At 34.6% G+C, this 27,458-nt stretch overlaps 1 protein-coding gene across 5 annotated transcripts in view; it reads right to left on the bottom strand.

Moving 5' to 3' along the window:
• SUCO (SUN domain containing ossification factor) overlaps positions 1-27,458 on the bottom strand; it is an 84,256-nt gene that overhangs the window by 5,210 nt on the left and 51,588 nt on the right. For 4 of the 5 annotated variants that reach the window (XM_010956693.3, XM_045517845.2, XM_010956702.3 and 1 more), the window contains 7 exons: positions 23,838-23,906; positions 22,813-22,903; positions 18,625-19,788; positions 16,003-16,090; positions 13,042-13,146; positions 11,375-11,529; positions 10,810-10,901 (listed from right to left, as the gene is read on the bottom strand). In XM_010956693.3, the coding sequence (XP_010954995.2) occupies positions 10,810-10,901; positions 11,375-11,529; positions 13,042-13,146; positions 16,003-16,090; positions 18,625-19,788; positions 22,813-22,903; positions 23,838-23,906 (1,764 nt within the window). Of the gene's footprint in view, positions 1-10,439; positions 10,531-10,809; positions 10,902-11,374; positions 11,530-13,041; positions 13,147-16,002; positions 16,091-18,624; positions 19,789-22,812; positions 22,904-23,837; positions 23,907-27,458 lie in introns of all 5 variants that reach the window. The other variant, XR_006725449.2, reaches the window with a different exon arrangement.

Genomic DNA, 27,458 nt, shown 5'->3' with positions numbered 1-27,458 from the left:
TTCTTTAAATAGTCATTTTTATGAGACTACTAACCTCATTCAGATTGCTTTCTTAAAGAATCTGACATCTACTTCTAGGAATGGCTCTTAATGTTTTTCAGATCAACCTCTCCATTGACAGCAACTAAATTTGACAATTTTTTTTTAAAATCACTAACAGCCCTGAAAGGCTGTCAAGACTAAGTAAGTAATCCCAGGCCAACACTGAAAGAAAAGTAGGAATTCCAGACAGTCAAGGGGAACACAAAAATCCTGAGAGCATTTGCCAATGCAAGAATATCTGAACTTTAGTTCTGATGGCGTTAAGGGACTGGATCAGCAACCAACCTCAGGGCCTGCTCAAAGTAGCTGCCTAGTAAGATGCCCTCCTTCACCCCACAGGAAGCTGGGGCTCCAAAGCTACATCCTCGGAGAAAGAATGAACAGGGACTTACAGCCTGAATTCCCATCGCCTGCCAGGCCAACAAGCCTCAATGAGCCATTAAAGTATTCCTGACTAACGCAAACACATCCTCTCTGGAGTAAGGACCCACGTTCTACCCCTCAGATTATCTCTACAAACAATTCTTCTAGGAGAAGGACTAGGAAACTGATAACTAAGTACACAAGTACATAAAGCACCTTGAGCACGAGACTGCAAAGACAATTACTGACAGATTTTACAAAGATTTAACATATCAGAATTATCACAGACGAGAAACAGTGTTATACTTACTCTGTTTAAATAAAAAACAAGCTTGAAAATTTCTATAGGAAACATAAAACAAGAATAAAGGACCTAGATGTTTAAAAAAAAAACACTAAAAGAACTCCTAGAAATGAAAACTGTAATAACAAACGAAAATCCCAAAGGATGAATGTAATAGCAGACTATATAGGCAGAACGTGTGGCTTGAAATACAGGTCAAAAGAAATTATCCAGAATATTGCACAGAAAGGCAAGAAGTTTCAGAGACAAAAGGGACATAGGAAAAGTACTAAGACTTAAATGGAGATTCTAAAAGAGAATGAGGCAGAAGTAGTGAGTGCTCTTGGGAGAAAAATAATGGCTAAGAATTTTCCAGTATTGACAAAAAATACTAAATTAAAGATTCAAAGATCCCAACAAATTTAAATAGGAATAAAGAAGAAAAAAAGAATTTTTCAGTATGAATGAAAGTAACAACAAATGGAAGGTCTTAAAAAGAACTGAAGAATGAAGAAATTGGTACATATGTAGGCACATTTAAATGAACATTAATAAAAAAAAATACATTGTTGAATTAAAACTAAGCAGGAAAAAATACAAAAGAACAGTAACATGTAAGTCAAAATTTTCTCCACTTTTCCTGGTTACCTTAGAAACTACAAGTACTTATCAAAATCTAAAGTTAATCAGTACTTTTACCTCTTAAACAGTACAAAGATTTTTTTGTCTCCAATTTGATTTAAAGGAAAAAAGGAAATGACTATAATTCAATAAAAAATGTTTAAAAAAGGAAAAAAGGAAAAGAATTGTCTATTTTCAAAAGATGTGCCTGTATTCACAGAAAAGCCAAAATAACCTACAAATGAACTATCTTGAGTAAAACAACATTGCTGTATATAAAATCAATACAAAAATCTAGGGACTTCCAGTTCCCAGTCCGGCATGTAAGAAGCTTAGAAGTTGCCCCTCTGTCCTAATAACAAGTAAAAAGATCAACACACTGAAAAAACAGCTCTTCTTAGATCCACCAGAGAAGCGAGGTCACAAGGCAAACTGCTGTCCCCAAACCTGGAGACACACAGGGGAATACAGAGAATTACAACTTATCTGAGCAGAAACCTCTGTGAGAACCAGTACCTGGTTAGGAGAACTTGAATTATAATTGGCAAATTGCTGGACATTCAATGTAGACAAGTCTGTAAGTTAAAAACTCCAAGGGAGACCCAACAGCGGAGGAAGGGGGGGCATACTTTTATGAGTTTTACCTCCAAAAGCTCTACCAGTTTCTTATCATTTTGAAACACGCCAGAGCATTCTGATCTTAACATGGCTGCCTTTAGGAGAAACTCTTTTCCCAGAGCCTAACTCGCACTGCGGAAAGGGGAAACCTGAGAAGCATTGGTGAAGTTCACAGTACAGGCACAAAGGCTCACCAAGAGACGGAGACCTAATCACAGGACTACCGAATGCTTCCTCTACCCCCATACCTCACCACTACATTACTGAAGGTCCATCTACTGCAGTTCCTTTTACCAAGTACAGACCTTCCTTAACTTATAATGAGGTTACATTCCAATAAATGTATGGTTAAGTTGAAAATCTCGTTAAATCGAAAATGCGTTTAATACATCTAACCTACCAAACATCATGGCTTAGCCTAGCCTGCCTTAAGCGTGCTCAGAAAACTTACAGTAGTCATAGTTGGGCAAAACCATTTAACACAAAGCCTATTTTACAACAGAGTGCTGAATATCTCATATAATTCATTAACTGCTGTACCGAAAGTGAAAAAATAGGGTGACTGTATGGAGACAGAATGGCTGGAAGTGAATTAGCTGTTTACCCTTGGGATCGTGTAGCTGAGTGGGACTGGCAGCTTCCTGCTCCTGCCCAGCATCATGAGAGAGTGCTGTAATGCGCATCGCTAGCCTGGGAAATGTCAAAATTTAAAATTAAAAGTATGATTTTTACTAAAACCATTGTTAAGGTGAACCACCATAAGTTGGGTACTGCCTGTACATTATATTCCCCTTTCAACAAAAAGTTACAAGCCATTAAAAAAGAGCAAAAAACACAGTCTGAAAAGACAAAAGAAGCATTAGAAGCAGAGTTAGATATGGCAGGGAATGTTGGAATTATTAGGCCAGGAATTTTTAAAATCCATGATTAATACACTAGGGGCTTAAATAGAAAAAAGTAGACAACATGCAAGGACAGATGGATAATGTAAGCAGAGAAATTTAAAAAAAAATTAAAGAAATGCCAGAGACCAAATACAGTAACAGAAATGAAGAATGCTTTTGATGGGTTCATTAGTAGACTGGACATAGCTGAGCAAAGAATCACTGAGCTTGCAGATATGACAGTACGAACTTCCAAAACAAAAAAGCAAAGAGAAGACCAAAAAAAAAAAAAAAAGAATAGCAGAATATCCAAAAACTGCAGGACAACTACAAACAGTGTAACGTATGAGTTATGAGAATACCAGAAGGGTAAGAATAAAGGAAAAAAGAGAAGCAATATTTTAAGTAATAATGACAGAGAATTTTCCCAAATTATGTCAGACACCAAACCACAGATCCAGGAAACTCTGAAAACACCAAGCAGGACAAATGCCAAAAATACTACATCCAGGCATATCATATACACACTTCAAAAAAATCAAAGATACAAGCAAAAATTGATGAATTATTGCTAACAGACCTGCCTTACAAGAAATATTAAAAGTAGTTCTTCAGGAGTGAGGAAAATAATATCGGTCAGAAACTCAGATCTAAATAAAGAAAAGAAGAGCATCAGAGAAGGAATAAATAAAGGTAAAATACAAACTTTTACTTTTCTTATTTTTAATCCATCTAACATAACAATTTGTTCAAAACAATAAAAGCAACAATGTATCTGAGTATACTGTGTGTGTGTGTGTGTGTACATATATATGCTTATGTAGAAGTAAATAGAATGACAACAATGATATAAGGGATGAAAGGGAGGAATTAGGGATATTTTGTTATCGTAAAATACTTGCACCACCTGTAAAGCAGTATAATGTTATTTGAAAGAAGACTTGCATTTGTTGTAAAATGTATATTGCAAACCCTAGGACAACCACTAGAAAAACATTTTTTTAAAGTGTAACATGTTATGAAAGGAGGAAAATGAAATCATATAATATGCTCAGTTAAAACCACAAAAGGCAGAAAAAGTATGGAAAACAATAACACGAACAAAGAACAAGGATAGCAAATAGAAAACAGCAACAAATATGGTAAATAGTAATCCAGCTATATCAATAATCATTTTAAACATCAATGATCTAAATATACCAATTTAAAAGATTGTAAGAGGGATGAAAAAATAAGAATTATATGTTGCTTACAAGAAACTCATTTTAAATATAAAGATACACACAGGTTAACAGTATACAAATGAAGAAAAATATGCCTTGCTAACACAAATCAAAAGAAAGCAGGAGGAGTATACTAATCTCAGACAAAGCAGACGTCAGAGCAAGGAATTTTATCAAGGATAAAGAGGGGCATTTCATAATGATAAAGTGGTCAATACTCCAAGAAGACATAATAATCCTTAATGTGTATTCATCTCATAACAGAGTGTCACATGACACAAAAACTGGTAGAACTGTAAGAAGAAACAGATCAATCTACTATTTTAGCTGGAGAAATACTCTTCCATCAGAAGCGGTTACATCAGCGAGCAGTCAATAAGCACACAGATCACCTCAACAGCACCAAAAATCCATTCCAGTTCTACATACCAGGAATAAACACACACATTTGTCATTTTCAATAGCATCAAAAAATATTCCAGAAATAAAAATCCCAAAAGTTTGACCATTTTGGAGTAAACAGAGATGCTATGTTCTTCCTAAACTGATAGTCAATGTAATCTCAATCAAAAGCCCAATAATCTTTTTGATGGAACACTTAATAAATGATTCTAAATTTATATGGAAACAAAGAGCCACTAATGGCCAATAAAACTGAAACAACTGAATTTCAAACAAAATTTTATATTGGAAACCCTACCTAACACCATACATAAAAAAATCAATTCCAGGGAGACTAAAGACCTAAAAATAAAAGCCAAAGCAAACATTTGAAAGAAAAATTTTAAAATATCATCCACAAACTTGGAGTAAAAAAATTCTGTTTAAACAAAAGAGAACTAACTATATGGGAAAAAAAATTCATAAAATTGATTACATTAGAATTAGAGCTGCTTCTCTTACTTAAAAGACTCCATGTAAAAAAAAGTAAACAATATTAAGTCTCACAGTGAAATAAGATACCTGTAACATATTTAACCAATCAACAATCAGGATCCAAATCTTAAAAAAAAAAGCTATAAACCACTAAGAAAGAGATAACTCAATAGAAGAATAGGCAAAACATTTTAAAGCCCAGGAAAGTCAAATGACTAAAAGGCATAGCATGCTCAGCTTCATTAGTAATCAGGTAAATGCAAGTTACAACTGCAATGAGGTTAAGAAACACTTTAAAACTTGACAATTCTAAATGTTTGTTGGCAAGACTGTAGAATAATGGAACTTCTCATGGTGCTGGTGGAAGGATAAACTGTTAAGACCACTTTGGAAAAGTTTGCCATTATCTTGTAACTTGTACATGAACATACCCTCCAACCCAGCATTTACATCTAGGTAATATTCCTAGAGAAATTCACACAACTATGTGCTGGTATACAAACAAAGGGAATGTTTACGGCAGCATTATTTCTAATACCCCAAACTGTAAGCAACACAGTAGAAAGAATAACTACATTGTGATTTAGTTGGTTACTGAAACATTATACAATACTGAGATGGAATATAATCATGTATATGAATCTTACAAATAGAATGTTGAAGGAAAGAAGACAGAAAGAGTATGGTATGATTTCATTTATCAAAAGCTCAAAACCAGGCAAAAATCAAATTATACTGTTGAGGAATCCAAACTCTGATGGTAAAATCATTAAGAAAATCAAGAATCAAGAGTCTGATTATTTCAGCAGTCAAGATAGTTACCTCTATCGGGAGCAATACCAAAAGTGCTGGCCTTATTCTATTTCTTGATCTGGATGTCAGTTACACAGGTGTTCACCTTATAATTACTTGACACATTGTACATTTCAGTTTTACATACTTTTTTGTATTTCATTTATATTTCACGATAAAAATGTGTTACAGAAATCAGAACAATTTTGGTCTACCTGGCCAGTAAACACAAATCAAAGCATAAACTTGAGGAGAGAGAGGAAGGACACTAAGAGAATTATACTTACAACAAATTAAATAATTTATGTTACAACATGGATCATCTAAGTCCAGTTACTGCATAACCTCAAATGCTTAAAAGGCAAGAGATTATGTAATTTTCTAATTCTGTACTAATGCATATCAACTTCGTACAAAATACTAAGCTTTATAATAAAATAAGACAAGGGACATTACAAACAATGCCACAGAAATACAAGACTACTATGAACAACTGTACTCCAACAAATTAGAAACTTAGAAGTGGATAAAATCCTAGAAACACACTTACCAAGACTAAATCATAAAGAAACAGAAAATATGAACAGACCAATAACAACTAAGAAAATTCAATCAGTAATCAAAAACCTCCCAACAAAGAAAAGCCTAGGACCAGATGGCTCCACCAGAGATTTCTGCCAACCATTTAAACAAGAATTAACAGCAATCCTCCTGAAACTCTTCAGAAAATCTGCAGAGGAGGTTAACACTTCCATGCTTAGTCTATAAAGCCAGCATTACCCTGATGCCAAAGCCAAAGGCACTACGAGAAAAGACTACTACAGACCAATATCCCTGATGAATCCCGGTACAAAAATCCTCAGTGCAGTATTAACAAACCAAATCAGAGAGCACGTTAAGAGGATTACACACCCAAAATGAGCAAGATTTATTCCTAGAATACAAGGGTGTTTCAACAAGTGAAAATCAATGTAGTCTGTCACAGATTAACAGAATGGAGGACAAAAACCAAATGATCATCTCAACTGATGCAGAAAAAGCGTATGACAAAATTTAACACCCTTTCATGACAAAGAAATATTCAGTAAATTAGGAAAGAAGGAAACTGCCTCTACATAGTAAAGACCATTTATGAAAAGCCTACAGCTTAACATAGTATTCAATGGTGAAAAGACTGAAAGCTTTTCCTCTAAGATCAGGAAGAAATCAAGGATATGTGCTCTCATCACTTCTGTTCAATAAACTGTTGGAAGTCCTAGCCGGCCCAATTGGTCAAGAAAAGAAAATAAAAGGCATCTAAGTTGGAAAAAAAAGAGGTAAAATTATCTCTGTTCAGAGATGATATAACATAATCTTTTATATAGAAAACCTTAAAATCTTACAAAAAAAAAAAACTGTTAGAACTAAATGAATTCAGCAAAATTGCAGGATACAAAATCAATATAAACATGAGCTGTGCTCCTACACAGTAACAATGAACAAACCCAAATAGGAAATTAAGAAAACAATTCTATTTATCAAACCTATAGTATCAAAAAGAATAAAATACTTAGGAATAAGCCTCACTAAGGAAGTGAAAGACTTGTACACTGAAAACTACAAACACTAATGAGAGAAACTGAAGAAGACACAAACAAATGGAATGACAACTCATGTTCATGACTGGAAGACATAATATTAAGATGTCCACACTACAAAGCAATCTACAGATTCAACATAATTCCTACCAAAATCCCAAAAGCATTTTTTAATAAAACAGAAAAATACATTCTAAAATTTATAGCAAATCCCAACTGACCTTAAATAAGCAAAACAATTACAAAAAAGAAGAACGAAGGTAGAGGACTCACACTTTCTGATTTCAAAACACATTCCAAATGTAATCAAAACAGTGTGGTAGTACTGGTATAAAAACACATAGAAAAATGGAATAGAAAAAAAGAGCCCAGAAATAAACCCTCAAACATATAGTCAAATATCTTCAACAAGGGTGTCAAGACCACTCAGTTGGGAATGACAGTCTCTTCAACAAATGGTGCTGGGAAAACTGGATATCCACATGCCAAAAAAAAGAAAAAAAAAAAGAAGAGTTGAACCATTAACTTATACCATATTAAAAAATTAACTCAAAATGGATTAAAAATCTAAATATAAAACCTAAAACTATAAAATTCTTAGAAGAAAACATAGGGAAAAACTTCATGACACTGGCTATGGCAATGATTTCTTGGATACAACACTTAAAGTACAAGTAACAAAAGTAAAAGCAGACAAATGGGACTATATCAAACTTAAAAAAAACTTCTGTCCATCAAAGCACAAAATCAGAGTGAAAATGCAACCTACATAATGGGAGAATATATCTGCAAGTCATATATCTGAAAAGGGATTAATATCTAGAATATATAAAGAACTCTTATAACTAAACATCAAAAAAAAACCCTCAAAAAAGGAGCAAAAGACTTGAATAAACATTTCTTCAAAAACGATTTACAAATGGCCAACAAGCACATGAAATGATGCTCAACACCACTAATCATCAGAGCAATGCAAATCAAAAGCACAATGAGATATCACCTCACACCTATTAGGAAGGCTACTATCAAAAAAAAAAAGAAAACAAGTATTGTGAGGACATGGAGAAAATTGTGCAGTTGATGGAACCGTAAAATGGTGTAACCACTATGAAAAACAGTATAAAGGTTCCTCAAAAAATAGAACTATCATATGATCCAGCAATCCCACTTGGGTATATAGCTGACCTTTGAACAACATGGGTCTGAACCATGAATCCACTTATATACAGATTTTTTGCAACAGTAAATACTAAGTACTATACAATCGTGGCTGGTTGAATCTACAGATGGAGAACCTCAGATACAGAGTAACCATGAACATGGAAGGCTGACTATAAATTGTACGTGAACTTCCAACTGCACAGAGGGTCAGTGTCCCTAACTCCCGCATTGTTCAACGGTATGTCCAGAAGAACTGAAAGCAAGGTCTTAAAGAGGTATTTGCACACTCATGTTCAGAGCAGCACTATTTCACAACAGCCAAGAGGTAGAAGCAACCTAAACACCTATCAATAGATGAATAAACAAAACATGGTATGTATCTGTATAATGGAATATTGTTCAGTCTTAAGAAAGAAGAAAACCGTTACATGCTACTACACGGATGAACCTTGAGGGCATTACACTAAGTGAAATAAGCCAGTCAGGGAAAGACAAATAATACATGATTCCACTTAAAATTAAGTATCTAAAGTAGTCAAATTCATAGAAACAGAAAATGCAATTACGGTTACCAGGGGCTGAGAGGAGGGAAAAAAGGGACTTGTGTCATGGATACAGTTTCAGATTTACGAAATGAAAAAGTTTTGGAGATGTTTCATATCAATCTGAATATACTTAACATTAATGAACAATAAACAAAAACAGTTTCCTGCCTACTGTCCTTAACTGTTTTAACTGCAAAGATGAACCAAGACATAGTTGGTTAAAGTAGAAGTAATTCTACTATCAGGTAGAAAAGGCTATTCTAACTGGCCTTGAAGAGTTACATAAAGAAAAGAGAAACAGTAAAACAGTCATGATTTCAACTAATTTGAAATGAAACAAGAAATGCTGAGAAGGAAAATCATCTCCAACATATTCCCTAATCACATGAATACAGCTCAAATAAGTAATGCATGTACACCCACCAGAAAAGCTAAGAGGCCAACAATACTAAATGTTAACAGGAATGTAGAACCCTCAAACATAGCTGACGGGAGGGCAGATTCATACAACACTCTGGAAAACTGTGGCAGTATTTAATAAAGCGGAATATACACAATCTTACGATCCGGCAATCTCATTTCGAGGGATATACTCAACAGACGTGCATACATGTGCTCACCAAAAGATATGTAATAGTTTCAAACTGAAAATAATCCAAATGTAAATGATTAATGTGTGGTATATTTGTATAATGTAATACTATACAGGAATGAGAGTAAACAAACCGTAACTATACTCAAAGACATGGTGGACCTCACAATCAATGTCAAATATGTAGTGGCTACCCTGGGAGGGGATGGGTAGTGACTAAAAGAGCACAAAGAAGTTTCTGGGGTGCTGGATAATGTTCTGCTTCTTACTCTGGGTGTTGGTTCAGTTTGTTCAGTTTGTGAAAAATCCATCAAGCTTTACATATGATAATTACATTTTCCTGTACAAATTATACTTTAAAAATTCACTTATAAAAAGACAGATTAGCCAAAAGAAGAAAAAGAGAAAGAAAAAAGCAGAAAGGAGGAAGAGATTTACTAGTCCTTAGTAAACACATATGTAATGGGTAAGTCTGTAAAGCTCTGTCATAACAGTAAACCAGCGAAGCTCAAGAATGATTACTTGAATAATTTAATCAACTGGAACACGTTGCTCAGTTACTAAATCCTAAAGAAAGAGACAGACTCCAGTGATTATTAAGAAAGCACTCCTAATTGAGATATGTAATTAATTTGGTTATTTTAATATTGCTAGAAGATAAGTCTCTTAATAAGCACTAAATATAGCACTAGTTATAAAAGGTACGGATACAGGAAAGCAGCCATTCATTTCAGTTTAAGTATTCATTAAGTATTAGACGATGGAAGCCTATTACAGACCCTGGGCTATAAAAAAGAGAAAGATCAGATTTTTTTTCAGCAAGTGCCTCACAGTCCTAAACTAGAGACAAAAGGGGTCCTACCTGAACAGGAAGAGGAGGCAGATAAGCACAGGATACTATGGGAGCACATTCAGGTTTTCCATATCTGCTGAACTTTCTCAAACATCCCTTTCTAAAAAGAAATACTTCTAAACAGGAGCATGTGCAAACGAGGCTACCAATGGCTAATTAAACTGAGCCCCCCACCCCACCCACTGGGCTTTTAGAAACAAAGACAGATTTAAACTGTGAAAATGGTAAGGTGGCTTTGACACAGCACAAACACAAAGGTTACTTGCACCCATTATTCTGTTACAGATGGTCTCGAACACAATATTGACATTATACTTAGGGCTAGAAGGAAGCTAGGTTCACATTTATATTTACGTATTACATATCCACAAAAATCTACCTTCTTTGCCAGTTAACTGTAGAGACTTGGATCTGATGAGTGGGAATGAAGTTCTCCTTTTCAAGTTCATATCATCATAGGAAGAGAAACACCTAACACATGAAGAAAAATCAACATAGGGCACAGTGAGTGAACTACATATAATTTACTCCATAGTCGGGGCTGGATGGAAGCTAGAGAACTGTATATGCACACCGGACTCATCTCTAAGGTAACCCTCCAGTTACTGATAATCTATGTAAAAGAAAATTTAAAGATCATTTTCTAAAAGGTGCTGTATTAAAATACCTATTCCCCTCCTTCCCTCTTTGAATTCCACATTCAAGCATCTTTTACAACCAAAACATTTCAAGAGTTTTTATGCACTTATTACTAGTGTTTTCTCTGTTAGAGTCTACAGAACCTTCCAGGCATAGGACCATCTCACTAGTTCCAATGATATTTTTAATTAACATTTTGGTTTCAAGATAATCACATGGGGAAATAAATTATCTCAGTATCCCTTTATTTATTCAAATTTCTCAAAAATATAAAAGGATAGTTGTGAAATATAATGCTGACTTACCTTTTAGGGCTTGGATACTGATTACTTTTAGGAAGTTTTGAAATATAATCTCCATCAAATTGAGAAGTGTTTCGACAACGCTGCATACAAAGCATCAGTCCCAAGACAACACAGAGAACCAAAGATATAACAAGATAGCTTTGTCGATCTGAAACCTGAGATGAGAAGAAAGTTTAACAATAATTTTAAAATAATATTAGAAAAACTACAGTGGGTTTAGTTACCTCAAGTTCAAAGGACAAATCATTTTGAACATTTTCTCGTGTTTCAAAACCATAAATGCAGAGCATGCTCTTGGAAAATGTACTACTAAGGCAATATTTTACATTTTCTTTTTTTCCCCCAATCCCTTAAAAAATTTCAAACCTATGGAAAAGTTTAAAAAATAGTACAATGAACATATGTATGCCTTTCACCTATGCTCACATTTTGCCACATATGCTTTGTTTTTCTACTTGTACAGCCTCAGGGAGAAAAAAAACTGTGCTCTTACCTAGTCCTTCCCATCTCACAAAACTAAACCACCAATTGCCCAGTGATTTAAGCCTGGGAATCACTCTCAATTCCTCATCCCCATAACTAATCTTTCAGGAACATGTGCCTTCTATCTTTATACCCTGAACTCAACAACTCTACACTGTTCTCCACTTCTGAAGTCCTAGTCCAAGCCAACCTCACTTCACCCAGTCTACTCCGCTGTCTCCTAATTAAACGGCTTCCTCCCCACTTCTGCTCCTGCTGGTCCCTAAAAGGTGATTCTCCACAGAGCAGCAAATAGGGAGCTTCTCAGTGTCATCTATGAGATGATCCATGTTATTTCTTTAATACTTCCCAATGACTTGCAGGAATAAAATAAAATTCAAACTCTCAACTGCCTACAAAGGTCTACATGACCAGGCCCCTGCCAAATTCCTCAATTTACTTCTTACCTTCACTTCTCTCATTCACTCTGCTTCTGCCACACCAGCTTTTGTTCTGGTCCCAAACACATGCCACTATTTCTAACTTCGCGTGCTTTGCCCTAGATCTGCCACTAATCGGCTTGTTCTGACCCCAGGCTCTGTGTGGCTGCTGACTCCTCTTGAGCAGTCAGTTCTAATGCCACCTCCTCAGGTAAGCCTTCCAACATCACCGTAGCTAAGGCAGCTGCACTTAAAGCACCACCATGGTACACGTGCCCGTTTCACTCTCCACCTCACCATCCTTCACACATATTTACTGTATGTACTCCCTCTCTCCCCCAGGTAAGAGAGCCCTGTGAGGCCAGGGACTATTCACTGCCATATGCCTCAACCCAGGACCGGACAGCTCATGTCTCACACACATGGATGGCTCAATAAATACTTGTTAAATCAATGAAATTTTTGCTTTAACTAACTTAACAAGCCTTTTTGAACTGAAAACTTAAGTATGTATAGGAACTATCAATGGTTTGCAGAAGGCTGACTAGAACTGCTTTATAACTGTATTTTATGGAAGACCTAAACTATGAAAGCCATGTCTTCCAAAAAATTATGATAATGAATATATTTCCAAAACTTTAAAATACCACATTCGAGTGTTCTGAAAAAGTTCTCTATACGTGACAATCTTGTTTGATTAAAGTTCTTAGATATCAAGCCTGCCTTCATGACACTGTGTCACACACCACCACCAGTAACACTAACCTCATGTTTTAATTCCGCTACTGTTGTTGATAAATTTGAAACAAGCTGCGTCATGTTGGTCAGCTGTGCCTGTAGCAACTGGATGGCTTCAGTCTGCCGCTGATCCTATGATAAAAGAAGACATAAGCGTTATTCTTTTTGTGTTTCATCTGTACGTTAACTACACTATAAATTCAAGCAAAAAAATCCAGAAAAACTGTTAAATTCCTCAGGAGGGAAAACATATTAGTAGAAAGCTCTTACTGAATGAATGTTGTAAACGTGAACCAGAAATTTTAAAAAAACAAAACATTTTAAGAATTTGAGACTGTTCAACCCTCCTCCTCTGCCAAAAAAAAAAAAGGCCACTCACTGCTACCATGTAGAATATTGTCTAATAGAAGTTAATAAATTACTTTTTAAGTTAATAGAGGCTCCATATGTAAAAATCAGCCTATAACCAGCTATATGCAAAGTAGTCACTTTGTCAAATGTGTCTTTTTAAACCAAAGCAACTGGCACAAAGACATGCTGGAGAAATTTTGAAGAATGTTTCTGGATACAAAGCAGGCTCATACCAAGAAGATTTAAAACTTCTATTTCATAGCATATTAGGATGGAACTTAGGATGTCACACAGACAATATGTACAACTGATCATCTATCTAGTCAAATGCTGGGTTATCAATGAAAAGAAATTCATCCAAAACACCCATCTTTCCAGCTCTGAATTTTAGAAACTTTTATAATCAACAAATAGGTCTTTACTTAAGCTAGCATTTACATGCATATTTTAGAGACATACATTGTATTCATGGTTGTGAACCTACATTAGGTAGACTATACTAAAAATTTCAACTTACTAATGAATTTGAGGAGGAGGAAAAGAGAGCCAGAAGTTAAGGAAATCCAACACTCTAATTTAGGCCCCCTGGGGGAGGGAATAGCTCAAGCGGTGGAGCACATACTTAGCAAACACAAGGTCCTGGGTTCAATCCCCAGTATCTCCTCTAAAAATAAGTAAATAAACCTAATTACCTCCCCACTCCAGGACCCTATATGAAATAGCTACATAATCATATACTACTCAAATTTAAATTTAAATAAGTTTTAAGTCTCAACTATATGTGTGTGTGTGTGTGTGTGTGTGTGTGTGTGTGTGTGTGTGTGTGTGTGTGTGAAGGGGGGAGGGATGTATAAAACTGTAACAAAAAGCTTCCCTTACTTCCCTCACTGTGATCTACTGTGGTACTTTCTATCCTACTTAATTTTTTTTTAAATGCAGAATGTGATTCAATAAATTGTTTCTTTGACTCACATTTGACAAACACTGATAAATTCTAGACAGTTTTAAAGGACATGCTATTAAAAATATTACGTTGGTTAAAACTTATAATCAAGATTTACTTCCAATAGTGTTAACAGACGAGATTATTGAAAAGTACTTAAACAGGTCCCTGAGACATAAAGCACAGATGTTACATAAAAAGCAGAGAAAAAATATAGAGGGAAAATTATTGCATTAAAATTAATGAAGAACTAAATAAATATTGTGTTCAGGGGTCAGAGGACTTAGAACTATTAAGCTGTCAATTCTCCAAATTGATCTAGAAAGTCAACACAATCCCAATCAAGATACAAACAGGTTTTCTGTTTGGTAGCAACTGACAAACTGATTCTAGTATCTGTACTGGACAAATCCAGATTAGTCAAAAGAGTTTTAGAAAAGAAGAGCAAAGTTACAGGATTGAAATTACCTAACTTTAAGAATTCCTACAAAGTTACAGTAATCACAACAGTGTGGTATTAGCAAGAAGACAAACAGATGAGCAGAACAAACAGAACCCCAGAAACAAATCCACATATATATGGTGAAATGATTTTTATCAAAAGTACAAAGAAAATTCAGTGGAGAAAAGACAGACTTTTCAACAAATGATGCTGGAAGGAAGGAATATTCATGTTTCTCATCCTCTCTCCCTCAAAAGCACTTTGAGCCATACTTTGTAACATGTTAAAAAATTAAAATGGATTATAAACCTATTGCAAAACTAAAACTATAGAAATTCTAGAAGAAAACACAGGGGAAAAAAAATCTTTGTGACTTTGGTTTAGGCAAAGACTTTGTAGAGCAAAGAGAAAATGGGTAAACAGCTTCAACAAATTAAAAACTTCTGTTCTTCAAAAGATGCATTTAAGAGAATGAGAAAAAAGTAACAAACTAGGAGAAAATATTTACAAAGCATATCTCTGACAAAGGACGTGTATTCAGAATATGTAAACAATTCTCAAACCTCAATTTAAATAAAAGGAGGAATTTTGTGTGGAACCACAATGATAACATGTCACAAATTGAGAATAAGACGCAACTTAAACTCTACAACTTGAGGCCTCCTCACCTCACCTCACCGTCCTCAAATCCCAAATAATCTTTTAGAAAAGTATAAATTTTCCTCATCATGGTAACATACTATAAAAACTTATTAACAAACATCATGTTTAATGGTACAACACTGAAATCAGTCCCTTAAAATCAACAAGACAGGGGAATGGCCACTACCATCAGTCCTACAGTATAGCTCTATGCAAAACATAAAAGGGAAAAAAAGAAATTAAAAGGTATAAAAATTAAAAAGAAGAAACAGAGCTGTTCTTATTTGCAGCCAGTAAAACTATCCACATAGAAAACCACAAATGATTTTAGAATTTTAAGGAGTTGTGCAATATCCACTGCACTTCTACACACGTACATATGCACAAATCTTGAAATGTAAGTCGGATAATGTTCAAGAAAATTTTCCCTAGAAGAGAAAATGATACTAACAGCTAGAAAACTTCCCAAACATGACATCATTTTACAGGCTTAATCATCAGCTATTAGGGAAAGAGTGAACCAACATTACTTACCCTTCTTAACAGTGAGATACCACAAAATTCAGTGGAAATTTATATAAAAAGTAAATGAGGCATGAAGATGACCAACCTGCTCCTCTGCTATTCTCGAAGTGTTCTGAAGCTTTATTATTGTTTTATTGAAAGCCTTTTGCATTTCTTCCATTTGTTTCCGGTACCTAAGGAGTAAGAATTGATTTTAATTTCTTATTTCTTTATTTATTAGTGGAAACACAGTTCATATTTCAATATATGAGAGAAATCAATTTTTTTTCTGAAAATAACTCTTTTGAGGCCTGTGCAATACAGGAAAATTTACAAAGGTAAAATAAAGAGGTCCCTTGAGGTATCTGCCACCTCAACATCAATTCAATGCTTCTCATTTCTTTATAAGATTTATTAGTCACAGATACAGTCAATTAATCTGTGACAAAGGAGCTATGAATATACAATGGGGAAAGAACAGTCACTTCAATAAATGATGCTTGGAAAACTGAATAGCCACATGCAACTGAATGATACCATACACAAAAATTTAACTCAAAATGGATTAATGACCTGAACCTAAGATGTAAAACAATAGAACTCCTAGAAGAAAACATAGACAGTAAGCTCCTTAATATCAGTCCCAGCAATGTTTCTTTGGATATAACACCAAAAGCAAAGGCAACAAAAGCGAAAGAAAAACAAGTGGGACTACATAAAACTGAAAAGTTTTTAAACAGCAAGGAAAATCATCAACAAAATGAAAAGGCTATTTACCAAACAGGAGAAAGTATTTGCAAATTATTAATCAGATAAGGGGTTAATATCCAAAATATATAAAGAAATCATATAACAGCAAAACAAAACAAAACAAAAAACATTTTAAAAGTTGGCAGAGAATCTGCATAGATATTTTCCCAAAGAAAACATACATGGCCAACAGGTACATGAAAAGGTGCTCAACATCATTAATTATCAGGGACATGCAAATCAAGACCACAATTTGTTACTACCTTACATCTGTTAAAATGGCTATTACCAAAAAAAAACAAGAAGTAACACTTGGTGGTGAGGATGTACTGAAAAGGGAACCCTTCTACACTGTTGGTTGGGAATATAAATTGGTACAGCCATTATGGGAAACTGTATGGTGGTTCCTTAAAAAATTATAAACAGAACTTTCATATGATTCAGCAATTCCACTTCTAGGTATTTTGAAGAAAATGAAAAACACTAACTTGACAAAATATCTGCACCTCCATGTTCACTGCAGCATTATGTACAATAGCCATGGCATGGAAGCAAACTAAACATCCATCAATGGAAGAATGGATAAAGAAAATGTGTTATGTGTATACCATGGAGTATTACTCAGCCATAAAAAAGAAAGCCTCGGCATTTGTGACAACATAGATTGACCTTGAGAGCATTATGCTAAATGAAATAAGTTCAACAGACATATGGTTGTTCTCACTTATATGTGGAATCTATAAAAAAAAGAAAAACCCACAAACTCACAGGTACAAAGAACACATTGGTGACTGCCAAAGGAGGAAGGTAAAGGGTGGGCAAAATTGATAAAGGGGGTCAAAAGGTAAAACTTCCCAGTTATAAATCGAGTAAGTAATAGAGATGTAATGTACAGCATAGTAACTATACTTGATAATACTGGATTGTACTGTATATCTGAAAGCTGCTAAGAGAGTAGATCTCAACATAAGAAAAAAGAAGTGTAACTGTGATGATGATGTTAAACAGATTCACTGTAGTAATCACTTCACAATATATACAAATATCAAATCATTACACTGTACATCTGAGACTAATATAATGTCATATGTCAATTACATATCAATAAAAAAAGATTTATTAGTGATTTCTGTGGTTCTTTTAGTGGGGCGAATTGGGTGGGGATGGAGAGAGGCAACAGCAGGGTGAGAGGTAGCTAGCAGGCAAGCAAAGACACCCGCATACAATTTCCAATAAACTGTATGTATGAATTAAGAAACTCCCTTTAGCATATAATGATAACCTTAGTGACATCTCATTAGCAACATTTCAATTTAAGAGGAATAGAAAATCCAGTGCCTAGGTGGTTACAAAATGTTGGAGGAAAATCCCTAAGGATGTTAGACACTTAAGGGATTTAAAAAAAAAAGTAAATAAGATTGAAAACTGGAGAACTGTGCCTAGGGTCTTAATCACTGCATAAGCAAGCACACTGGCACTGCCTCCGGCACTTAACAGCACAAGAGCATAAATTACTACAACTAGGACTAGGATGCTAGGACTTGTATGAAGGGATGCAAATATTGCCTAATCATCCAGTTTAGTCTATTCTAGTCTTCACCTACTTAAATTCTTAAATATCTTGCAAGTTCCACAAAGAGCTTTCAAGTCTATAGCCTCTAATTTTTCCTGTGAGTGCTCTGGGAATCAAACAATAAAAGTGGCTAAAGTTAAGCAACAGAAGGAGAAACTGATTATACGTAACTCAAACTTGTTATCTGCCTAATAAATATATTACATCATTTAATACCTTAATACCAAAATCAATTCTTAAAGTCATCGATCAAAATCCAAGTCACTTTCTTTCTCCAGCTAAAACTGTGCTTATTACTACTATATCATGAGATAATTAAATCCTCTCCTTCTCTAGCCACAGATGATACTCTGCTACTTAGCTCACTGAGCAAAGTGGACTGTGCTAATTCACAAGAAAGCTTACCTTTGGCTAAGCTCCTCCAGATAGCGACCACTGAGAGACATGTTAACTTCTAAGGCTTTAATACGATTATTAAGTCTCATAAATACTGACTCCTTTTGGTTTGATCCATGTACAAGATTTCCATTAGCATATCCTAGATCTGAAGAATTTTGCAATTCAGCATAAAAATCTGTAGCTGTCCTCTGTAACCCTCTTAAAAGGGCATCTTCTGGAGACTGTTCGTCCTCTTTTACTTCAGGTAATGAAGAAGAATCCGCAACAGGAGTCAAAAGTTGCTTTGGTGTGTCAGCTATGTTCATTTTGGCTTCCCCATCTTCACTGTCAGGCACAGTAGCTGTGTTTAGAGGTGGCACTATTGTTTCAGAAAGCTTTGTGATAATTTGCATGGAGTTTATGTCTTCTTTTACAATATTACCCATTATTTCATTAAGTTTATTTGTTTCATAGATCACAGCTGGTTTCTCTATAGAACTAAAACTCTCAGACTTTTTTTCTGTTTCATTATCAACCTCAGCAGAACTTTCTTGGGGACTCACTTGTGATGGTGTATGTCCTGCCTCATATTTAATAGGCTCAGATACTTCTATTTTAGATAATGAACTGATTTCCGGAGTAACATCTAAGGGAAGAGACTGAGAAAGAGTTTGAGGAAGGCTCGGTTCAAGTTCAATGGCATCTACAGTGTGATTAATCAAATCTCCTTGGTGCATACTACTTAAGTCACCTAGAACAATGGTTTCTGCTTCCTTTTCCTTACTCTTACTGTCCATTTCTCCACCTGAAGGTTGCAATACTGAAACATCTACTGATTCTGCAGGAAGTACTAATGGTGGTTGAGCTGATACAAGGTAATCTTTTTCTTTACTCACAAGAGTTCTGCTGCGTTGCCGATAATGAGCAACTCTAACTGAACACCATTTATATATGTATTCTGAAAAACTAGAAATACAACAAATTGTGGTCAGTTCACTGCAAAATATTTGTGTCTCTGACTCAAACCAGGGTGATGTTTCATCCTCTTGTTCACCACTACCCAGAAGGGTCACTGTAGAGGGACTTGCCTCCTCTTCTTCCTCTTGAACTAGTTGTACAATGGGACTCTCTTTTGTAGAATCTGCTGCTGATGGCTCTGTGTCATGTTCATGTCCCTCAGTGGTTACAAACCTAGAAATACATATCCATAATCACAAATCACTTTAATCAGAAATCTAAAGATAAAATTATGTTTAAGGAAAATAAATGCAGCATACATAAGATAAAAGAAAGGCTAGAAATACAGGAAAAACTCACATTTATTTTGGAAGAATTTTTCCCCTTCAAATCACTTTCATTACAAAAACAATATTATTCAGAAATGGTAACAGAAAGATCATTTATCAAGTGACCAGCCAGATGACTCACCAAATCAAATTTTTCTTAATCTCTGTTTAAGAATTCTTTGTACAAGAATATTTCCATTTACTGAATGTACCTTGTACCTTTCCCTCCCATATTCACCAAATCTTTGTAAGCCTCGTTATCTCTCGTATCAGAAACTGTGAGCTACCCAAGGGCTATAAAAGTCACAGAGCTAAAACTAGAAGCCAGGATTCTTATTACGAATGCATTTTGTGCGTGAATATCCTATTTTCAAAAGGCCAACACAGCTGACCCTTCAACAAGGTGGAGGGTTAGGGGTGTGGACCCTTTGCACAGTCAACATCAGTGTATAACGTATTCAGCCCTCTGTGGCCACAGTTCCTCTATATCCGTGGTTCTGCATCTGCAGATTCAACCAATCGTGATTATGTGTACGACAGTATTTACTACTGAAAAAAAAATGTGTGATGTGTGTATAAGTGGACCTGTGCAGTCCAAACCCACGTTATTCAAGGGTCAACTGCAGATTTCTCAAAGATCATTTTTCTATGGATGAGTTGAGAAATTCGAACATGGCATTTACTTATACATACATACACATACACACACACACACACAAGAGTGCGCCACCTACTTTAGGGAGAAGAAACATACTATCCCTCCCCCCAAACAATCTCAATATCATCTGGGCTAATTTTCAATTATTTAAAGCTAAATTACTTAGCCATTTTAATGAAAATCCTGGCTAATCATAAATGAATAGTGCTACTAACTCAATCCCATCTTTGGGCTCTAGAATATGTGTGTAGGGGAGAGTGGGGAATTGAGCTGGTGGGAACAGTGCTGTAAACTACACTACAGTATCTGTGATTCCTTCCGAGATAAAGATAACGAATTTCTGGATACAGTCCTTGCAGCACCAAAGTTACAATCTGAAAAAAAATGTAATTTGAATACCAAAAAGAAATATCTTCATATACAAATTTTTCTACTGTGAAAAACTACTAAGAATGCCAGGAAAAGTCTTCAAATAAAGATCAATATCACAAGAGCAAAAGTAGGAATAAAAAAAGACAGTATCTAAAAGCTGGACTTTCATTTCATTGGCAGAAAAATAGTAAACAGACTAAACTAAAACACAGTTGGGCTCTGCTTCTCTAAACAGATGGTACAGATACAGATACATAGTCTCTGTATAATATTTATTACATATTAAGGTGGAACACTACTTACTATCTACCAAGTAAATTATGACAGTAAAAAGGAGCAATGTCTGAAGAAGGGGAGGGAGAAAAACTAAACTGAATCAATTTGGTAAAAATTAAGTTATATATCATCTGTATATACCCTGATCAGAGTTATGCTTTAAAAAACTCAGATCTGAGAAAAGAAAATAAATCATCTTTTCATAATAACTTTAGCAATGACACCCTATCACGGATTCTTTTATTTTCACTTGTTTTTTTCAGAAGATTGCCATATGATCATTAGAAAGAATTTAAGACAAACATACATGAAGAAATATTATGCAAAAAGATTAACAATTGTGCAAAAACAGCTACTAAAAAACAAACTCTAACATAGACAAGTAAGAACTGCTAATATTAGCCTGATGTGATATCATTCAACAAATATTCATATGTATATGGGGGGGGTGAGTGTGTATATGCATGTTTGTGTATATATATGTAAAATGAAGTTAGTCTCATTTTAGTTTTGAAAAATAAGACACACTATGTGTTGTTAACTAAAGAACCTTGTTACAAAACCAGGACAGCTCTACATAATTAGAAACACCAAGAATATCTATTGCAAAGAGATTTCTGGGGACCTTATAGGAGTCAGTGACACACAATGCTGTATCTTCTCTCTAATCACCCAATAAGTATCTCTAATCACCCAATAAATATCTTTAGTCACTTCCAGGATTAAAATAGGAGAATACAAAGTTGGCACTGTGCCCTTCGAAGCATAAAAATCTCATTTTTGAATTAGTATAATACTTAGGAATTACAGCTCAAAAGCAGACCCACTGCAGGTTTCATTTATTATCTTGAACTGCTTCATGTTCAAATATCTCATCATATTCAGTAAAGTTCCTCTGGGAAAAAGGGCTTTCAAAGTTCTAGAGGGAGTATATCTAATGAAATATACATAAGTTAAAATTATAATAACTATCTATACACCCTAATTATCCCAATAACTCAAATCATTATGAGCTTATCTGTTAATGGATTAGAAGCAGAAGTGCCAATAAACCTTAGTCATCTCTGGTAGAAAAGACCAAAAAAACAAGGATACTTAACGTTTTACCTATATATTTATACATCCCTGCCCAAAGTGCCCACTGCAACCTGGGGAAAAGACCTGTATCATTCAATTTCAGAAACACTGTAAGAGGCTGCTGTGTGACAAACACAGAAGCTAAAAACCACTGCTCTAAGTACTTCAAGTATTCCTTACAGCTTTGGAGGCATAGCACAGATACTTAATCAATGTTTTTCAATTTGAACCTAATAAAAACAGGCCTTTAGAACGTGTCATCAAACTTATATCTGTAGAGGTAGGTCAATTATTTGCAATAAGGAAAAGATTAAGTATTGTAAATAAGGAAAGTAATAATGTAATATCAGAACAACAAACATTCGGTCTGGAGTGAAGTGAATTCCTGGCATCCAAAAAGCAACTCAAAGATGTTTTAAGTGGCTATGGATCAGAATCAGAGCTTTCTGTAGATAATCATTTCACATAAATCACAAGTACCTTTTTATGTACTAGTATACTTAGCTCTCCACTTTATAAGAACTCTAATATCACAATATAACTTACTCATGTGATGGAACAGGAGCTGAAACAGGAGCTGATTCAGGCATTTTAGGTGCAGTTGTGGCAGTGGCATTCTCAGAAATACTTTTATTTCCTATTTTAAGAAAGATGCCCATATTGAGTTTAATTTTTAAAAGCTATACCACGGAAATATTTCACTATAACAAATAAAGAACTTTAGTTTCTCGAGGGAGAAGAAAAAAAATTCAAATAGGTTTACTACTGCAGACTTTTTTTTTCCATCAAAGTCCTTTTAGAAAGAAATGATCGTACAAAGTCACAATTACAAGTAATGCATATTCTTTGTCAGCCTCTCAGATAATTAAAGCAAGTAACATGACTATAAATTTTGCGTAATCTCTTACATGATTAATAAGACACCTGAGTTACTAAAGAGAGTAAGACATAAATGGGTGATTTTAAGTTTGTACTTGGAACTAAGTACTTTTTTATTGAAGTCTATTTGACATATCATATTAGTTTCATGTGTATAACAGTGATCTGACACTTGTATACACTGCAAAATGTTACCACCTGTCACCATACTGTATTACTCAAGACGTACATTATAACCCCATTAACTTCTTTATTGTGTAACTGAAACTAAATATTTTTGGGAGAAAAAAAGGCAAGATTGTTTTTCTCCTTGCTAATAAAATTCTTTTTTGGCATTCTTTAAGGAAAGAATTGCTCTCTAAACTAAATAGCTACTTGATTAAAAGAAAAAACATAGTTGAAGTACTACTAGAGCATCAAAGCCTCAAGAAAAAGATAAGGGATAAAATCATTACTTCTACAGCAGGGAAGAGTCAAAAACCAAATTCACGATTTCATATAGACAGGATTTTATTATTAAAGAGAAATTGTGAAATTAAATAATGAATAACGGAAGATTGGTAAGTTTCTTTGGATCGTTCCTACATTTCTAAATGAAAAAGCAAATTGCTTGGTTTATTAATTAATTTTCCTAACTGGGAAGACCCCTGGAGTATCATAATATTTAAAAGACCCATAAAATGATTAGGTACCTTCTGTCAGGTCTTCAGTTTTTGCTCCCAGAATATTAGCGGCAATATTCACCATATTTAGAATGGCATCTAAAACAAAATTCAATCAGAAAAAAATACCAATACACCTACATATTTTCATATAACTTAATATCAGATAGTCAAAAACCATCTGTAATGGTCTTTTTTGCATTTTTTTGGACAATCATTTTTGCTTACCTCACTATGTAAGTCCAATATAGGACACAAATTTCAGCTGAAAAGTGTAAAGCATAAATCTGAATTTTTATGTTCAGAAGGATTTTAAAATTTAATTATGCTTCTTTCATAAAACGTCTCCCAAACCTTTTAGCAAAACACTACTTTTTGTTTTTTTAATTTCCTCTTTGATTTCACCATTGACCCACTGATTTTGTTTTGTTTTGTTTTTAGCAAAATACTATGTTCAGCATGTTACAAGTATAATTCAACATATAATCTGTGATGGGACAGGGAAGAAATGTGACAACCAAAATTCAAATTTTACAAAAAGGCCTTTTTTTCTTTAAAATGGTTCTATAGTTAAAAACGGTTCTATAGTTTAAAACAAAAACAAAAAAGCTGGAAGAAACCAAAGTTTTTCCTAAACAGATAGTTTTATCGTAGGTAAAACTAAATAAAACAGGAAGACTATTATGCAAAGGAAAGCAGAAAGACTTTATTTTCAGCCATGAACATAAGATATCTATTGGTAATATGATTAAATCCCAAATTGATACTGCATAGAATTGTACTTTTTGATGACTTTTAACAATGTTTTATGTACAATAAATCATACAAATTCTTCTGTGAATTGGGTGGGTATGGGCATGGACAGATGAATTAAAAATCAAAGTCATAAAACAAGTGTTGTAGGTAAAGTCATCTGCATACTTGCTAATTCTGCCTCTCTTTCCAAAAAGGGAATCTCAATGATGAGTAAAGTGTTACAAATCTTAATATCTATATAAATAACGGAAGGTACATGGGAATCACAAAATAGCAGAACTCCATGAAAAGCTGACGCTGGGAACAGGAGGCTTCCTTCTAGTAATATGATGTATTTCAAGGGAAATTAACTTCCACCTCTAATCTAACCTCTGAATTTCCACTAGAAGTTAATTCACCAGTATCAGGTATCCCTCCTATTAAAATACTGAGATGTGGCAGGGGCTACATATTAAACCTCATCAGTTTTTTCCATCTTAGTTTCCTTTCCCAAAAGAGATCCATAGGGTTTTCATCACACTTTCAATGAAAACCATAGATATGAAAAGTAGGAAAGGATCTAAAGGAAGAAAAGCCGGCACATTAAGAAAGTTGGGAACAAGCCAGGCGCTCCCACCTGGCACTGAGCCTGTAAATACATGCTTTATGGCAAGAGAAAATAGTAGGAGATTTTAGACTTTTAAAAGTGATAACTAGTAGACAGTTATTAACTTTCATCTTTACATAACTATGATTCTATAATCTGAACGACAACAAGCAGTGGTACTCTGTTTTTTCCATTATTAATATAACACACAAAATTTTATATTCTAGGATTATAGGTCAATCTTGCCCTTTGACTTGGCAAATTGTTAAGCAGAGAAACAGTCTTAGATTTTTGGCTAAAGAGATGCCTCAGCACGAGATTGAAAACAGGAATGGAAACTCTATTTCCTCACCAACCAAAATAAAGTAACAATGTACTGTTATTTCCTCAGAAACCCAATTTTAATGTTAACCAGTATTACAACAGTAGTATCTGATCCTCTACTTAGCCTGACAGCTAAAGTTCAGTCAAAACTGACTGCTTCACAGAACTCAGAAATTTTGGCATCAAGTCTATATTCTTAGTCCCTTGTGCTTCAAAGGGCTATCTTATGTCAGATTTCAAATTTTTTGCATTAAAAAATTTTCATATTACTATTAAAATTTTAAAAATCCGTATCTATAATCTATGTAAAGAAAGTACTGTTAGTACTTATTTTTAACCTAAATTTTAATACTACTACCTACAATAAGGAAGATTTACACAACCCATTATTTAAAAATATTATTTATTATCATCATTTCAGGGGGGCCATTTAGTAACAAAAGCAAAATTTGGCAAATTGCTACTTTTTCAGCCTATCTAACCTATAAGAAATAATCTTGCTATATTCACAGAATACTGCCAAATATAGTCTCTTTTTTTTTTTTTTTTTTTTTCTTTTGAGAGAAAGCACCTTTGGGAATATTCTGACCATTCTCAATTTGGATCCAAACACATGACAGCTTGTCATGATAATCTGATCACTAAAAAGCATTCCGAATAGGGTAAAGTAATAATTTGGAATACTGTGCTAAACTAGATATCTGTCCTCAATTTCTCCTGGATTAGCCAACGCCTTTACTTTTGAGTGGGGCAACTATTCATCCCATCCCATTCCACTAGAAATGAAATTCTTCTAGGGACCAAATATCAACATGTTATACTGGGTCTCTAGCACACCGATGGCTCTTTCTGACACAGAAAACCAACCACCCACGCTCTAACACAACGAAAAAACTACTTCCTCCCATGTGTATTCAGCTACCTCTGCAGCATGCCTTGCGTTCACTCTGTCTTTTCCCTCTAGGACCTTAAAATACATTCATTCATAAAAAAATACTTTGACTGAAGAGAAAACAGAAACTGTACTCATCTTAAACATATACAGAAACATAAATAGAAACCCGGCCTTTAGCATATCTGATAATTCTAACAAAATGCAAATCATATTTAGGAGTAAAGGCAGACTTGTAAGAATATCAAAGCAGAGTAGTCTGGAAAATTCACACGACCAAGTATAAGGAAAGGAGAGTGGTATGAAGAATTTTTGTTGATATAAAAAATTTAAGTGTTCTGGTTCAAGAATGTAAACAAAAGATTCAGGCACAAGAGTCACCAGAAATGGCATACATACAAAGCCAAGAATGATGCTCTAAAGATAGTGGTTTCTCCCTGTTTGGCAGTTTAGCAAATTATATAGTATCAAGAATGTCTAAATATGCAGTATGTATGCTCTTTGACAACCAACAGAAATAACATATTCTGTTGACATATATTTTCTGTAACAACAAATTGCTTAATAGCAAAAGGAAATTTACATTAAAGCCACAGAATTCTGTTTTGGAAACATATAAATATTAAAAATAAATTAGGTTCAAAATTGGCCAATTTCAAGCTTATTTAGAAACTGGTGATGATTACGGTCAAATTCAGACATTCAAGCTCTTTGGCCTGGTTCCATACTGTTACTACTTCTTAAAGTTACATCACCCTGGAGGCAGTAACTAGGTCAGGCTCAAAAACATTCCTAGACTCTTCAGAAAAAACAAGAAGGCCACAGGTAAAGAAGGCAGCAGTGTTAGATCATGACTGTAAGCTATATGACAGGAAAGTCTGATCACTCTGCTGCTACTGCCCCTCTTGCTCTGAAACTTCTGAAAATGGACATCTTTTTAAACCCCATTTTTCATGCTTTGGCTCAACTGACATCCTCTCACCCATTTTGTCTCACTACACAAAATCTTTCAACATCTAGAACACTGGAAAGTAACTGGACTGCCCTTTCAGAGCTCCACAAAAGCAAAAATGAATGATGTGTTACCAAGAAA

Source organism: Camelus bactrianus, chromosome 21 (genome assembly GCF_048773025.1).
Source record: "Camelus bactrianus isolate YW-2024 breed Bactrian camel chromosome 21, ASM4877302v1, whole genome shotgun sequence".
Lineage (NCBI taxonomy): Eukaryota > Metazoa > Chordata > Mammalia > Artiodactyla > Camelidae > Camelus > Camelus bactrianus.
Note: the sequence above shows the minus strand (reverse complement) of the source record. Positions and strands in the feature narration are given on the sequence as shown.